General features: G+C 32.8%; 2 protein-coding genes and 1 long non-coding RNA gene across 3 annotated transcripts; 1 reads left to right on the forward strand and 2 right to left on the reverse strand.

Annotated features, from left to right (window-relative positions):
- Nucleotides 1-1,549: 1,549 nt before the first annotated feature.
- On the reverse strand, nt 1,550-12,084 carry LOC129910101 (mediator of RNA polymerase II transcription subunit 24). The gene is made up of 13 exons (XM_055987365.1): nt 11,819-12,084; nt 6,484-6,570; nt 6,266-6,423; nt 5,553-6,199; nt 5,311-5,494; nt 3,678-3,850; nt 3,404-3,600; nt 3,176-3,345; nt 2,928-3,117; nt 2,502-2,864; nt 2,329-2,444; nt 1,787-2,263; nt 1,550-1,713 (listed from the first exon to the last, which is right to left on the reverse strand). Exons 1-13 carry the CDS (start codon nt 11,939-11,941, stop codon nt 1,614-1,616), a joined length of 2,985 nt encoding a protein of 994 aa, XP_055843340.1. The 5' UTR covers nt 11,942-12,084; the 3' UTR covers nt 1,550-1,613.
- On the forward strand, nt 6,640-11,813 carry LOC129910102 (protein tumorous imaginal discs, mitochondrial). The gene is made up of 2 exons (XM_055987366.1): nt 6,640-7,196; nt 11,008-11,813. The coding sequence occupies exons 1-2, from the start codon at nt 6,659-6,661 to the stop codon at nt 11,727-11,729; spliced, it is 1,260 nt and encodes a 419-aa protein (XP_055843341.1). The 5' UTR covers nt 6,640-6,658; the 3' UTR covers nt 11,730-11,813.
- Nucleotides 12,085-13,108: 1,024 nt separating the features above from the next.
- On the reverse strand, nt 13,109-13,449 carry LOC129911785 (uncharacterized). The gene is made up of 2 exons (XR_008771700.1): nt 13,408-13,449; nt 13,109-13,343 (listed from the first exon to the last, which is right to left on the reverse strand). It is a non-coding gene; the product is annotated as an uncharacterized LOC129911785 (long non-coding RNA).
- Nucleotides 13,450-17,892: the final 4,443 nt, after the last annotated feature.

The following is a 17,892-nucleotide window of genomic DNA, read 5'->3' on the forward strand; positions in this document are numbered from 1 at the left end:
TTCTTTTATAAACCATTAAAAATTATGTTAAAATAAGGTACCTCACATCATACCATAACCCCAAAAACAGCCAAAACACTTTTTTTTCGCAAATTATAATGGCAATATTTTAAGAACTAAGACTGATAGAATATTTCTGATTTCATATCCTAGTTAGGCACACCAAAAACTATTGGAAAAGTATAGTTTTGTTTATTCATAATAAGAATAGTTAAATTTTGTAGACCAGAGCTATCCGCCAAAAAACGTGTTTTTGCATTTTCTAATAGCAATATTTCAAAAACTAGAGCTGATAGAATATTTCTGACCCCGGATTCGAGCTCAGCACACCAAAAACCCTTGAAAAAGTATTGTATAGTTTATTCATTCAAAACCTTGTTTTGTTCCATTTCAATGCAACTATGTCAAACAAAATTTCGTTGCTTTTGCGATAGCGGTATGGTTAATTATATGAACAAAACTCCACACCTGAACGTTGAGGTTCTTGTTTGGAATTTTTTTTCAACAATGTGGTCTTTCCTCAAAGGAATGACCACACCAGAAACATATACGGGTAGTTGTATAAAAAAGTTCCACACCTGAACATTGACGTTCCGTTTCCATACAAAAACGTGCATCGGGACCGCATACCTTTCCGGTGTGGTCATTCCTTAAGTCTTTCCCATTGAGCCATACATCGGATTTGGATACAAAAACTGGAAAACTGGTCCATGTTCATACGCTCCACATGAGCTAGCCATCTTAGTCGTTGAATTTTTAAATTTCTGACCAGGTCGATGACACTGTAAGCTTTTCTCGACATCAAAAGCATTGATGAGGCAGCGAGAACTCTTCATGGTCATCCTAAAAAGGAATCGGCCTTGACTGCATGCGCCCGCCTATATTCTTCGTCAAACCAAGGGTTTCTGTTTCGTCACCTAGTGAAACCCAGCTCATGATTTGCGTCATTTGTGACGGCTCCTTCACAGTTTATCCATTGATCTTCTGCACTTGGAGTGCTTGGTTCTCTGAGATTACGAAAGACGAGGTCAGCAACATTCTGGCGGTAGTCTTCTTCAAATTTCCTACAATACCTATTCTTTTTTGTGGTGACATGGATTCCGTATCCGATGGTTAGAAACAAGGAAGTGCTCCGATTCAATATTGGCTCCTCGGAACGCTCGGATGTCCAGGATATTAGAAGAATGTGTGGCGTCAATTGCAACGTGATTAGTTTAGTTGATGACTTGATGATCTGGAGAATCTCTTTGGCTCTTAGGCCCAATTTATTCACTCTCCATTATTTTTAAAGGCTCCATTAAAAATTATAAAACTGTCAAATCGCATACAAATTTTAAAATTTCCCTTTTTTAATGGCGACTTTAAATTTAATGGAGTGTGAATAAATTGGACCTTAGACTTGAAGCTTTTAATTACTTTAAATAATATTTCAGTAAAATTATATTCTAAAACAAAAAGTTATTGCATTTGAAAAATATCCAATTTTTGTTTTCGTTCTTGCTTTTGCACCATTTAAAAAACGTATAAAAAAAATGTTCCAACCACACTGTTTTCCATAATATTCTCTTTGTGCTAAAAAATTAGCATGCATTTCAAATACTGACTTTATTGATCTACAACTGAATACTTAATTTTCTTAAATTAATATTGCGCCACAGACACAAATCCGAGACTGCAGATTGTCTACCTGTATTTATTCTCAGATCATAAATTCTATAAAAATATAAAAGAAAAACAGATAAAATATTTAAGCTTCAATACTTTTTTTTTTTTTAATTATACTTACCGACAGATAAGTCCAACTGTTATTTCATCCGTTACCATAACTTTTAATAAATTTTGTATCAAATTATTTGGTAGCAACTTCAGAACAGGTTTTACACGATCCTTACCACACTCGACAAGAAGTGAGATAAATTGAAAAATGAAATAAATTCTTGGCGAGAGCTCATCGGTTGCTACAAATTGAGCAAATACTTTAAATATCCCTTGTAAACTGATCTGCAGGGGATCTCTGATAACCGATGGAGGCTCTTTGCTGCTCTGATGCGTTTCCATTGCAAAATCACTCGAGCTGGAATTATCCGAACTCTCTGGATTTGTTAGTTTGCGTATTTTGGATGCATTTCCAATGTCTGTTTCGTCTATATCTTCGGAGCGAGTACGTTTTTTCAATGGGACACTTCTTGTCTCGAGATTTGATATAATGCAATAGACACATAATCTTGCCATAACAAATGATTGCGATTCCGTCATTTCTTCACTGTTTAACAAATAATAATTTTGATAGAAATTTTGAATAAAAAAAATCTATAACAAAATACATACCTTCCAGTTTTATTGAAGAGAACAAGTGGAACAATGCGTTCCAAAATAGCCCTTGTATTTCTCTCAATATCTAAATGCATTACAGCAAATACAATGTCCATTGTCTTCATCATATCCTTAGAAATAATACAGTAAATTAAGTTTGAAGAGCTTTTTAACATGATTTTTCTTACTGTTGTGTATTTACACTTTAAGATCTCCTCAACGAGTTGTCTAACAAACCAAACTGGGCCACCTGCTTGCAAAAGACTTTCCAAAATTTGTGCAGCCTTTACTGGCACCCATCCGTGTTGGGATACACTCTTCCAAACTTCCTTAAACTGCTCAATGAGCGGTGTGTGCGATACGAGATTCTGTGTCACTGTTAAGCTACGCATCTTTGGATTTCCCGAAGGATGGATGTCATGTTGCATCTTTCTTATAATTTGGAAGGACAATCCAAGACGTTCTTTGGTGTTATCTTGTGATGACATCTCTTCTGGGCTTAAGGTGGATAAAAATTGTTGCACCATATTAAGGGGCTTAAGAAATTCGTCCTAAGAAGAGAGAAAAAAAAATAAAATAGGAGATGGCGGAGAAGTGAAACAATCAAAACGTACTTCTCTGACAGTTTGCATGTAGGCGCACAAAAACGATGCTGCACAGACTGAAAACGAAAACAATCGACATTTAATGCTATCCAAGATTCCTTTAACATCAGTCGACGATAAGGTCTCATTTTCCCATGCTACTAGAACTTGATAGAGTACTCCAGGAATGTTCATGCATATATCTTGCCAAGTCAGATTACTAATCAATACAAAATATAACATTAGTCACATTTACCAGAACAAATAACACCATTTACCTGTTTTTAAGTTGTGCCTCTGGTTTGCTAAGACTCAATAGCAATTCATCGACAATATTCTCATCACACAATGCGACCATGTTTCTTGGTGATTTTGGTTTGTTTCTCTCAACCATACACTCTCGTACCCATTTTTCAAAAAATGAATCACCATTTTCCGATAGGACCACCTAAGGATATAAAAATGTAATAAGTAAACAAACCAAAGTAAACTCCTTCATTATTTACATCGGAACCATATTTTTGAACAATAAATGTCAACATTAAAAATGAAACATCGAATAGAGTTGACCTTGTAACTGAGGTTTTACCAACTTCACCTGGAACTTGTTTGGATGTTTCATTACATTGTATAAGTCGGGAGACGAATGTTTTTAAGCGACCTTCAACAGTGGCCACTGATAAGATTAGATCGAAACTATTGCCTATAAAAACAAAAAGTTTTTTTTTTAAATCCATAAGAAATTATATAAATCCTTTTTTAGATATTAAATCAACTTACCAACTAAAACTTGACATAAGACTCCCAAAAGTGCTTCTTGTACTTTATTGTAATCAGCACTTAAAGTTTTCAAAACTCCAGATAATGGAACTTCAGCACGTATAATAAAATTGATGATCGATGGTGCTTGATTGGCAACTTCGCGCTTTTGTAAAAGTGTTGATATGGGTTCCCTGAGGAATGATACAAATATAAAAAAAAAAAAAAACTTTACATTAAAACTTTAAATTAATTTTATCAGACATCATAAAATCATATAGTAATGGCCGGTTTCAGTGCACCAACCGAACTTAATTTCAGATTGAACGCGGGTTTCACTGTTTTTTTTGTTTACTATTTTAAAAGTATTCTAACTTTTGTGCAGTCTGAGAATATCTTCAAATAATATGTAGCGGGCGTGATTTTCTAACGTCACACCTGTTACATCTTATTTGAAGATGTTCCCAGATAGAACAATAGTAAGGATAAACGATTAAAAACGATGAAACAAATCAATATACTAGGTGTAAATGTATTAAAATTCTTATTTTGGTGAATAATAATTAAATAAATAAGAGCTAAATCATACAAAAACATGCCAAACCCGTCCGTGGAATTAGCCATTAGTGAATCTCATATAAAACCCTGGATTCAAATGGAAATCGACATTAAAGTTTGATCAAATTGCATGGATTTAAAATAAAATACACGCCTGGCTCGCACTTAGCTACTTGCTGTTATAGTAAAAGTTGCGTTGAAATATAAGTTTCTTATAGCATTCATAAAACAAAAAATTTAACTTAAATTTAATAATCTTTTTAAAACAACGAAAACACCATTTTAAATGGTTTTAAAATACAAACTGAGTTTGCCATTTAATTTCTTGTACAACAAAGAATTTTTGGAATTTTTTTCTTCGAAAATTTTAGGAAACGTTTTTATTAAATTTGTTTTTTTTTGCAATAAAAAAAAATTAAGAAAAATTTGATATGCTATTCTGTAGAAATTATTATTCGGCACATACAAACAAAAATTCAAAAAATTAGGGGAAGACTTTTTAAACATTCTCTATCATCGTAATGTCATATCTGATTGATCTCGAGTTCCCTATAGTACCTATATCGCAAGTAAGAAACGATTTAATGGCACGTATCGTTAATAATGTTTTTTCGAAAAAAAATTTCATTAAAGGATAGACTTTGTCTAAAATTATCATTTTTTTTTAACAAAATCATTTGAGCCGTTTTCGAGAAAATTAAACCTTTTCAAATTTGTTATGAAAGGTACCGTTAATTTTGACCCAAAAAAATATATTTTATAAACAACTTGGAAAGTCTCCAAAAAACGCTACATACGAAGTTTGATGTTAATCGTTCCATCCGTTTAGGCTGTAACTTCTTATACTGACATACTGATAGGCAGACAGACGGACTTGCGAGACCCACTTTTTCTGATTGTTATCCTAACTTTTGTATCGCAACTAAAATTGCCTCAAGTAATGCCCATGAAGATTACATTTAGAACAACTTGAATTTTCAATTATCTGCAACTAGCTTAGTACTAAAACAATTGGCTATTTAAGCAATGCGATTTCGCAAACGCGGTTTTGAATATTTTTTTCTATTATGCCAATCAACTTTCCTATTCTTCTTACCTCTGCGAAGAAAAACGCTTGATGTGGACATCATTGACCAATTGTTGTTTCTTCCAATCATTCAAAAGATATTCAATCATATTACAAGAGCATTTAGTATCCATAAAATCCAAAATCAATGTATCTTCTAGAAGTATATCCAAAGCTTCAACAACTTCTGGAATATGATCAACTTCATTCGTCTCTGTAAGTAACCAAAATTAATTTAATATAAAAAAAAATAATAAAAAATAAAAACTTACTATGATGTGATAATGCATTCAATTGTTTTATTATTAGTGGTACCTTGAAAAATGTAAATGCTCCCCACATGGTATCATGACTTGTTTCAATAACATTACTCAGCGATATAAAGCCAGCTCGAATAATTTCATAGAACAAACGCACCATTGAGTAATTTTTAAGACGCTGAATCATCAACAACTCTGAGACATAAAATTGTGTATCACTGCTGGGATTTAGGAGGACTTCAACAGCCAACAAAGGTTGAACACAATATGAAATCGGTTCCACTTGCTCCGACTCCAGTCGCAGCATATGTAATTGGACTACATCAATATACGCCAGACGATGTAGTTTTTTCTCAATGCTTGTATTGTTCGGTTTATAGCCTGAACTAATTAGAGAGCTTTTTATGTCTGAGTATTTTTCACGAATTTTTCCAAAAAAGTCTGGATCCTCTTGCTTGCCAATGTACAGAATTCCCATAAGGAAATCATTGCTTATAATGTTCTCTATAACTTCGGTGGTGTTATCAATTAGAATTTGATGTTCAGGTGAGAGTTTGCCTCCAATTGCAAACTGTTCTGTGCATGAAGCGAAAATTTGCATTAACCAATAGACTAGAGACACAACCGATCCCGGAAGCATTACTTCTTCTGGCTTGCTCCTAAAAAAATCAAAAATGAAAAAATGTACATTCAGTAAATATATTCTTTGGTGCCAGCCAACTTACCGACAAGTAACTCCAGAAATTACAGACTGAAGAAACTCTAAAAGTGATGTAACGCAGTAAATCTTGTTAAAATGTTCATATTTCGATATACGTTTGAGAACAGCTGCATGAGATACCAAATGAGCACATAACGAATGCTTTAAATATGACAAAACCAGCTGCAGAAGAATTATTTTGAAATTAAAAAGAATTAAAAATAAAATTATACATTAACAAACCGGATTTGCACTTGATCCTATGACTGCTTGTTGAAGAATACAATCAGCCAAATTATAAACATCACCACTCACGCCTCTCGGAAGTACCTGAATTTATAAAAAAAAAATTGTATATCAATTTTCTATGTGTTGATTTTTGTGTCATTTATTTTATTTTTACGTAAATTATTTGAAAATGTTAAAAATCGAAAAATTATCACAAAACTTATTAAATCTAAGGTTTGTTTGTCGTTTTTCAAGTACTTTTCGTCATCAATTTGCAATTGAAAAGCCAATATATTATCCCAAGCGGAGTTTGTCCGAAGAAGATGAATTAAAAGTTCCTGTTGCAGAGCCGGAAAAAACACAGACAATAGAAAGTTCTGAAGTAATTGGGTTATCGCAAAAAACTATTGATTATTATAAAATTCTTGGAGTTAACAATGTCGCGTCGGCACATGAAATTAAAACTGCGTATTATAATTTGGCAAAAAAATTCCATCCTGATGCTAAACCGACTCCAAATGAGACGGAAACATTTCGCAAAATTTCTGAAGCCTATCAAGTTTTAAGTGATGAAAATGTTCGATTGGAGTATGATAGAAATGGGATGGTGGTAGTAAATGGACGAGAGGCGACAAAAGGTGCACTTGGATTTAAAACAACGAATTTTCTAAGATTTTTCAAAAAGCATCCAAAAGCAATTAACAATCAAAGCGCACTGGCACTCACAGGTATTGTAATGTTTTTCAATTAGATAGTTGACTTTTAGGAGATCTTAAAACGTTAACTAACTAGGCAAAAATTTAACTTCCTCACATCCATTGGAAAATTTTCCCTGTCGAAGAAATGTTGACTATGCGCTCCACTCACCTACCCATTTCAGTCGCTTGTTAAGGATCGGGTCAACAATGATGAGATTCCATTCTACATGCATGCTTCACGCCGACCACATTCGGCAAATCAGTTGATGCATGCGCCCAATCTTTTCATCGCGTGCTGCTTCATGATCAGACTAGATTTTCGGAAGTCTAATAATTTTGTGGTTCGTGCAGTTCAAAGCGTCTTTTTTCTTTCTTGTGGATGGGACATTCCATATCCAGTTTTCAATCCACAGGCAGACTTTGTTATGTACTTTGGATAAAAAGCTGAGATATTACTTGTGGGAATGCCAATGGTTTTATTAAAAAAAGTTTAGTTTTTTGAGAAGCTAGCTAGTAACGAGTTCTAGCTAGTACTCGGTCCTAAATTGACAGTTCTGAGGCTAAGAACCTGAGTGAAGAAATGAGTTGATACCGATTTGAGTAATAACTTTAGGACTAGGACCGGTATTAGCTGTGATGTAATTGGCCGTAAACAATATATAAGTAATTCAACATTAGCCCTGTTCCATTGGAGGTGGTAGTCTACTAATAGTAGATGTTTTGGTTAATCTGAACTATCATCTACTCATGCTCTTCTTCCCGAGTAGATACGATTTGTATTGAATTCGTTGAAAGTGCGTTCCATTGAAAATCGCTAGTAAACTACTAGTAGTACTTTGCCACCTTCCAAAGAAACAGGGCTATTTACAACAATCTGGATTTGGTTTACGGGTTCCGTTGTTATCCGCAAGAGTGAATTCCTCTGTGTACACGAAAAAACGATATTTTCTTGTTCCCGACTGCGGATGAACTGATGATTGCCGTTTTTTATTTTTTTTTTTTATTTCCTCTCGAAGAGTTTGATCTTCTTCATGGCTGACGGTGAAATGGTGAACCAGACCGGGAAGGCATATGTGATGACGGGCCTGATGAGTTGCTTGTAGAGGAGTAGTTTTGTCTTCTTGGTGAGTCCATACTGCTTCCTTAGCAGAGGATGTATCAGATGAGATGAGAAGAGGTTGGTGAAGTTTATACCGAGGTATTTGGCTCTGTCCTTGGTTGTGACTACCGTGTTGTCTATAAATCCGATGGTAATGTTCGGACACCTTTCAGCGATTATCCTTCGGGCCCTCGTCCTTGTTTGTGGTGGTCTGAAGCAAATTAGTATTCCGTCTTGCTGGCTCTGATCTTCAATCCCCATTTAAGGTAGTAGTTCCAGAGATTGTAGACGTGCTTTTGCACTCTACGGGCTGCTATCTCTGGCGATGATGATGTTGAGTAGGTAATGGAGTCATCTGCATACAGTTTGGTACTGATGATTGCGGGTGATTGGTCTCACCCTTTTATAGTAAAATTGAGCTCGTTGATTTGTTAGAAGATGGACAGTCATCCACATCAACAGTCTTAAGAAAATATCATGCCTAACTAAATGATGGCCTCGAATCGAGGTAACTTGGTGGAACACTACTTTGTTTTGGGTAATAACTAGGGATCAAGGATGTTTATTTTTGAAAAACCGAGTTCAATTATCTCGTATACTCCATTGTAGTAGTAGTTGCCGAAGTTTCACTGTCCACGTCAATAAGTAAGTAAGTTATTAATTCTTTTTATTGAGTTAACAATTTAAAGAATTTAAAGCTATGGCATTGCCGTCAGCTCGGTTAGCAAAATTATATATAAATGTAACTTTTCTTTATAAAATAATAAATAGATGAAACTATTTAAATAAATGTAACTATTCAAATAATGTGATAAATGATAATTAACATTCTATACTTGTAAATATCTTTCAAGAATAAGTCGAGAGGTTTCCAGTCAGGTCCGTTCAACAGCTTTATTGTTTCCTCCATTGATAGGGTTCTTTTTCCAAAGTATGAACATCGCTGTAATGCAAAAATGGGACATATATGCTCATGAAATGAAAACAGTCTTTTTTGGACTTAAGGTTACATAGGGTGCAGAATTGGTTGAAACTTCCATTGTAAGGTGTTCCGGTAAGTCCTAAGATTTCGCATCTTACTTTAAATTTTATTGAAATTTCCTTATAACTTAAGAAGCCTAGGAAGTAATTTGATTCTTTTAAACATACATAATTGAGTTGGTAGTACAGAATTCTACTTAAAGAATTACGGGCTCTGGTTTTAAAGGCATCACGCACAGAGTTTTCATGTTTCCAAATAATACGATACAACTGTTCCCTTAAATCTGTTAAGTTATTCGCATCCATCGAAACCGCCTCATCGAAACTGCTTGCCATATTTTTCCATTTCGCCATCCACCAATCCTCATTCCTTATTTCGTAAAGCAGCAATTTTTTAGACAGCCGTTGGTCTGGGTGACCAAAAAGTTTCAAAATAAAATCCGCCTGAGACTTCAAGGTACCGGTGAAAAGTTTGGGAATTCCTGTTTCGATGTAAAGTGCAAAGCTTGGGGTTTGTTAAGGCAAATTAAAAAGTTTTTTTAAGAAATTTCTGTGCAATTTTTCAATGCTTCATACTCGTCTATACCCCATACTTGTGCAGCATAGCAAAGTGTAGTCTTGACAACAGTGCCAAAAATCTTGTATTTTGCGGAAATTGGGATCCGTTTGTTAGTGAACACATTACTCTACGATAGATTCAACATACTTTGACAAGAATTTGTTTTTTTAACTAAGTGTTCATTAAATTCAAGTTTAGGGTTAAGTTTCACTCCAAAGTAGGCTTGTGTAGTTCGCGAACGAACTAGTTCAATGAACTAGTTTATCTTGGTGAACTAGTGAACTTAGTTCACTTACTTAGTTCAATTTAGTTCGCGAATAGAGAAAAAGATTTTTTCAAAAAACTAAACAGCAACCTAGAGCAGTCGTAATATGACATCACAAAATTTGGTCCTTGTCTTATACGCCGACAGCGCCCTTTTAACCCGACAGACGTTAAAAGAATAGGGTTCAGAAACCAAAGTTCATATGAAATTGCATCCAATTCTTTGTGGAGCGAAATCAGTTCTCAAGATTTCGATGTAAAACAAAAGACACAAGGTCGCTTGTGCCAGTATCAGCGTTTCTTCTTCAAGGACCACTTATTCTTATTTCTAAGCAAGAACAAAAAACAAGTAGCATCTTGGTCCTTGCATTACTATGATTTTGATTTAATGAAAGCAAAACGAACTTCTTCTAGACTTTAGTCAGGAACCAGAAAGCTCGACAAGTATATGAACGAAATAAAAAATAAAATATGTATGTAGGTATCTGTTATTTTTAGGTTTTATTACGTAGAATGCGTCAATTTTACATAAATTTGGATACAGTTTGTACAAACTAATTTTGTTTTTTAATTCTAACAAAACCGGAGTGATTAAAATAAATTGAACTAAAAGGAACTAGTTCAGAACTAGTTCAGTATCGTGATTTGAACTAAAGTGATCGATCACTCAAATGAACTAAAGTGCCCAACTCTACTCCAAAGTAATTTTATTCCGTTACCATTTCTAGATTTGTACTGTTAAAAGACCAACTACATCGGCTTTGACTCCTGGCAGATCTTGAAAATAACATGATTTTAGATTTGTTGGTGTTACTGTCTACGTCAATATCTACCCCATGAAGATTTATCCTTTCATTCTATCAACTTTTCCAATTTTTCTTACTTTCAACCATCTTTTATGCATAAAGAAGTAACTTTCTCTTTTTTTTTCAAAACAGGGGCTCCTCAAGTAGCTGGAAACAATGAAATCGAAATGAAATTGAAATTCCATCAAGCCGTACAAGGCTGCAAAGAATACATTGATGTTGGAGTAATGGCCAAATGTCCCAGGTGCAACGGTGCCACTAGAATGGGTAACCAAGCTAATATCGAATTTTGTCCCAAATGCGGTGGCACGGGTCAGCTCCGTATAAAAACAACAAACTACATGGACCACGAAAAGTGTGAAACCTGCGATGGCCGACGATATATAAACAAAAACAGTTGCAAAACTTGCGACAATCAAGGTTATCTAGTTCAGAGTAAGCGTGTCCAAGTTGATGTACCACCAGGAACATCAAACGGAGATGTCTTCAAAATAAACCACCCACTAAACAATCAAATAATAACAATTAAAGTAAATGTAGAAAACAGCACCCACTTCAAGCGTGACGGTAATAATATTGCTACCGACAAGTACTTGACAATCAGTCAAGCTGTTTTGGGGGGAAAGTGCAAAATTCGTGGATTATATGAAGATTTAGAAGTGAGTCTTGGTCCGGGATTAGAAAGCCATACTATGCATTGTTTCAAGGGAAAAGGAATTCGCAACAAAGAAGGACATGTTGGAGATCATGTAGTTACATTTAAAATACGAATTCCAAAAACTTTGACCACAAAGCAGAGACAATTGATATTGGCGTTATCAAGAGCCGAAGATCCCATATTCGATGGGCTATAAACTATAATTTTGTTTAGTCTGTTTTGAAGGGCTGGGTGTGTTTATTTTTAAGAATTTTGTTAATTAAATGAAGTGATATAAGAACTTACGGTTTTAATATTGATACCCCATTGAGAATCTGACCAACGTTCACTCCAGGCCTTGAGGACCATCAAATTTAGGAGACTGGTTTTGCTTGTTGTTTTCTGTAATTCCATTCCTGTATCTTTCATTGTCCGTGCATCAGGAAATTTTATAGAAAGAATTTTATAGAAAACTTTGTAATAAAATTTCTATTTTTTATGTATATAGTTTTTAAAACATTTTATGATGGTAAATTCTATGCGAAAGTTCATGAAATGTGTCAACAAAAAAAAAAAAATATTTTGACAAATGCCAAGCGAGGTGAATTTCAGGCGGTTTTTTTATGTTTAGGCATTGCCAGCGTTAGTTTTGGTGGTTTTATTCCGCAACCACAATGCTGTAACAGGCCGCCTCCACAGGAGATATTTTTCTCTAACTCAAAGTCTAACATCTACAACAATTTTCATTTTCTTGGCTGGGCAAATTTTGTTCGGACATTTCATTTCATATGCCTCGTTCGCCAGAGGATGATGTATGATTTTTTGCGCACAAAATGTATTTTATATGCCGTCAATTTTGTATGAATACTTCTTTTTGTTAATTTTTTTCAATTTACACAAACATGCACTCATCGACAAACTATGCATGTTCCTATTGCTTGGTTTGTTTTTTTCTTTCCTTCTAGGAAATAAACAAGCTTTATTTTACAAAATCAATTATAATACCTGTTAAATAAATTTACAATAAATAAATAAATTCAAAAAGTATATACCATTTCATTAAATCTAATTCAATTCAACATAAAACATACAAAAATTCGCAAAACAAACAAATATATTTTGAGCATTAAATTTTAAAGTCCTTTTAGATAAAAAGCCAAATTCGACCTTTTAAGAGGGATTTTTAGAGCAAATTGAGGTTTTAAACAGGTTTTCTATTTATCCACTCTCCATTAGTGTCAAATGTCATTTCTTTATTGTTTAATTATTAATTTGTTTGAAAAACATCAAATTAGCTAAAGAATTACAAAATCCAAAGAAATTAATGCATTTAGTACTAGATTTCCTAGATTTATCTCGGCTACAAAATAATTACGCGCCGTAGTTTTTATGTTTTTTTCATATTGTTTATAATTAAAATCTTCAAATTCAATTTGACAAAATCGTAGTTTTTGACAGTTTGAATAAAAAATAAATAAAAATTCCCTAGGATATTTTTAACAGAGTTTTATACTATGTTTCCACCTACCCTAAATCCGAGATTTAGAGAAGTAGATTTAGAATAAATCTCGAAGTGTTTTCACTGGCAAAATCAGATTTATTTTGACATTTCCAAGATTTATTTTGACGTTGGTATATGACATTTTACAAATCACAAATTCATCAAAATTAAAATATTTCACAATACTTTTTAAAACTTTTCATTGCAATGCAGTTGTTGTAATTTTTTTTTCTGCCCACGAAGCTGGCTAATTTTATCGGCCCAAATTTCCACCAAAAGTTCTTCTTCATTTTGCCGCTACGACTTTCTGTTTTGTTTCTCGTTCAGCATCTGCAATTTTTAAGTTATTATTTCAATTTTATAATTTATAATTTAAATTTTTATTACTATTTACCAATATTTATTAACAATCTTTCCGTCCGGCTGTGTTTTATAATGTCGTTTTCCAAAATTCAAGGAGTGACACTCCTAGCTATATAATCACTCCAAAAGGAGTGATTTCAAATTCCAAAATTGAAAAAGGAGTGAATTTTTGGAGTAAATTCTTCGCTCCCAAAATTTTGAAGGAGTGACGGAGTGATTACCAATACTTCTACATTTGACTTCATGGACTGCTTGTCAAATTGTTGGGTGGTTGTTTTAACTTTTTTTTGTGAAGGAAATTATATTTATTTACAAAAAAAAATCAATAAAGTATTGTAAAAAATCACTAAAAGTGAATTTAAAAAATTGTGTTATTATTTTATTGATTATTTCGTATTACAAACACATGTAAAGCAAACGTCAAATCACTCCACTTGTCAAATTCTTCGTGAACAAATTCCAAAATTGCACGAAAAAAGAGTGATTCACTCCCATAATTTTGGAAAACGACATAAATTTTAATTCAGTTTCGATTGTCAAAAAACAAAAAAAAAATGACATTTGAAAATGAGTGCGTTCACGAAATTAGGCATGTTCCCTTCATTATAAGAGCATGGAATCATTCAGCCAAGTAGATTATGAGGAGATTTATTTTAAATCTACTTTTTTGGAGATTTAAATTTGTATGGTAAATCTCAGGATTTAGAAGTAGATTTAGCTCTAAATCTCGAAAAAGTGGATTTAGGTGAAGGTGGAAACATAGTATTACATTACATTACATATTAAACTAGTCTGAAGATAAATCTCCGGACTAGAAACACTGCAGCTTCGGAATCTAGGTCCATTTTGCTGATACAACACAAGACATTAATACAACACAGAAAGACAAAGAGAGAAAGAACGAGAGAAGAACATACAACACTGAACTACGTGGCACAGAGGAGGAGACATAGTTGAAAATTGTCTCATGTTATCGCACAGGTGGCTTCAGTTAAGCTGGCGATTTAGAAAAAACTTCTGAGCCGACCGCTGGGTTTGAACCCACGATGTCTGGCTCTGAAGTCATCCATCTATTCCTCTGTGCCATGGCCACCTGCTAACAGAGTTTTAAATTTATAGTTTCCATTAGAGGTAAAGGCTTTAACTAGAAGAGTGAACTAAATGAATTTTTAATGATGTATACTTAAAGGCGTCAATAGTTTAAAAACGCCGTTAACTAAAACGATAAATTTCAATATTTAATGGAATAAATTGGCCCTTAGTAATATTTACAATTCAGTTTTTTTAAATTAAATTATTACTTAGAAGATAGTTAATTTTAAGTTTAAATTCATTCAACATTGTTATAGTAAAGAAGGTAATTTTGTGTTTGCGCTCTTCTGTATAACGGGAGCCGGAAGTCGCCAATATTCCTTAACATGTATCTAGCAGATAGCGCACGCGTTTATAGTTTTGTTTCGTTTAGCGCATCTTAGTCACGGACTCTCAAAGAGTTTGACGTTTCTTATCATAGGAATTATCAAAGCAAAACATGTCAGATTTCTATTTTATATTAAAATGTTAAAAATATACATATATTTTTTCATAAATGGATTTAAAAAATCGTTTGTTCTTGTCGATTAAAGCAATTTGATGTTGTTAACAATAAATGTCATCTTAAAGTAAATACATACTATATGCAATAACAACAGAAATTAGAGTGAAATGGCGCCAAAAATAATTACATGCCTCAACTCAGTGACGTCATTGAGGCGCATAAAAGTGGGACAACCAACACCAAACATGCGCAATGCCATATCTTTAGTAGTTTTATCATGAGTAAAATCCACCAGTAAAAATTTTTTTTTTGGTATTTTGAGTAGGTACCTACTTTCAGCTTTTATTTAAAAAAAATTAGTATTTTAGTTGAAAAAATATTTCGAATAAACAATGCATTTAGTAATATATTTTATTTACAAATTTTACTGATAAAATTTAATTTTTATGAACAGCTAACTACCAAATGCCAAAAAAAATTCCATTTTGTTTTACTGATGCGTTCCATTTTTTTACTGTTCCGGTGTCATCTTTAAAAAAAATTGCTGATCCAATCAACAATAACAAAAAAGAAAAAAAATGTTTGAGGCGCGAATGTCAAATAAACTTTTAATTTACTGACGTACCTAAATGACGTACTCTCATCAGTAAAACAATTCAGGAGCCGAATCACGGCATACAAACAGGACTGCTGTTCTGATTTTTTCGAATTTTGGCTCCTCCGAATTCCGCATTCGAACAAATTTCGCGGATTCATAGGTGTTTCGAAAAAAGAACGCATCTACAATCCGCAAAAATGTTTTCAGTTTTCAGTCCGGGTAGCAATTTGCTGCCCGAAAACAATAATCTCCAAAAAAAAAAAAATCGAATGGAAATCAGAACAACCGTTTTCAATCTATACGGATTCAATTTTCGTTTCCGTTTTCAAATTCGAACGAATATTAGAACAGAAATTCAGACAGATAGGAATGAATTTTTGTTGGTACAGTGAATTGAAAATATAATGATTTTATCTCATATAATCCCACGGGTGGCGCCCAAGCTGGAGGATAAATAAAAGAATGCTGCCTAAGTTAGGGCTCGAACCCACACCTCCAGGTTAGCAGTAAATCTACTGCACCATTGCCACCCACATCGAACGTTTTGTTATGCTTTTCGTTTTACAGTACGCATTTTGACAAACAAAATTCTTATATGTGCTAGAATATTTGGAGAATTTTGAATCATTTGTCACTTATACATATTTAGCTATCCAGGTCATTTTTCTTGCTCCAAGAGGTTTTTGACTTTGGAGACACTGCTTCAGCAGTGTGATAGACTTAAAAGTTTTTTTTTTTCTTTTTGATTCATGTTAAATCATCTTAAAAGCTCTTATAAACAAACAAAAATCGTCTGTCGTTTCGGAGTAAATCTGAAAAAAATAAGATACCTAGTAGGAATCCATAATAATGATTTTTGAAAAAAAAAACTTTTCATCTAAAGGTAGACTTTTTTTATTTCTTTTTTTTTTATCGGAGCTATTTTTGATAAAAGTAGACTTTTTCAAAATTGGTAGGTATATGACAGGTGCGGTTACTTTGAATAAGGTGGGTAAAGTAAATGCGGAATACTTACCTAAACAACATGTTAAAAAATATCTTATAAAATAAAACACAATTTTGTTTTTAAAGTATTACCATTTAAGAGTATATTGTATATTTTCAAACTACAGTCAGTTAGTTTATCGTTTTTTTTTTTTATTTTCTTTGTACAAAAAATAGATTCTCGATCCGAAAAGCCCAGAAAGTTCTCACATAAAAGGTTTTGTTCTTTTTTTTTTAAATAATTTCAAATAATTACTATATGTTTGTTCTACATTGTTTTTTTTTTTCATATTACTCGAAGCAAAATATAATTTTATTTTTAATGCAAATTTATAATAAAAGTATGTATAAACAACGATTATTATTTTAACTACAGTTACATTATATAATAATTTTTTTTTATTCAATCAATTCTTTTATTTTTTTTTTTACTTTTTTTGTTAACAATTTGGATCCATTAATTAATTTTTTTTTAAGGATGTATTTCTTTTTTAAATTGGTTTATCCTTAATTCTTTTGTATTTGAAGTTATTAAACAAACTTCAAAGTAAAAATGTATTTTGGGGTTGAGTGTGTTTTTTGTGTGTCGAATTGACATCTTATCATAATTAATATTTTGTTTGTTTGTATTTTTTTTTTCTTATTTATAAATTTGATAGAAGAATGATTTGAAAATATGTTTGTATGAATGTTAGTATCTGAATGTATATAATTTGTTAAATGTGTAAAAATTAAGTTTTCTTTTAAAGAAAAAAATAAACTTTCCTTTATGTTCTGTTTCAGATATGATCGTTCCATTTTTTAAATCTTTTACTTTACCGGTAGTTTTTTTTTTTTTTATTTCTTAACGTTAACTAAATTTTGGAAAAAAAAAAACTTAAACAAAAATAGCAGAACGATTTGTAATAGCATGAAATCTTAGTTCAAGATTAACACTCTCATCTACTTGCCGCTTTTAAACTTTTCATATCCTGTCCTCAACCATTTCCATTCACTCCCATCCCATATTTGTTTTTATTTTTTTTAGCAGATAAGTCCTCTCTTGTTTATTTTTATTTAGTTAGATAATTTAACAGGGACAGAATTTTTTGTTCAAGAACTGGACAGAAACGCTAAATTATACTGTCTGAAATAAATCGAGTAAAATCAGGAATGTACCTTACCATGAGAGATACAGGCAATAAACCTGAAGTAGTAATTTATCTGACCAATGTCTGGTAAACAGCAACAAATCCCTACAATCTAACCGAAAAAAAAACAAATTTTGCACATTAGTTGTAATATTTGTTTCCAATCAACAAGCTATTTGTTAAACAGAGCTCCTAATTAAATTAAAATGTATTTTAAAATCGGACGGCGAAGTGGGCTTCAAGCAAGGTAGACACAAATAATAACAG

The sequence above is a fragment of the Episyrphus balteatus genome, chromosome 2 (assembly GCF_945859705.1).
Source record: "Episyrphus balteatus chromosome 2, idEpiBalt1.1, whole genome shotgun sequence".
Taxonomy (NCBI): domain Eukaryota; kingdom Metazoa; phylum Arthropoda; class Insecta; order Diptera; family Syrphidae; genus Episyrphus; species Episyrphus balteatus.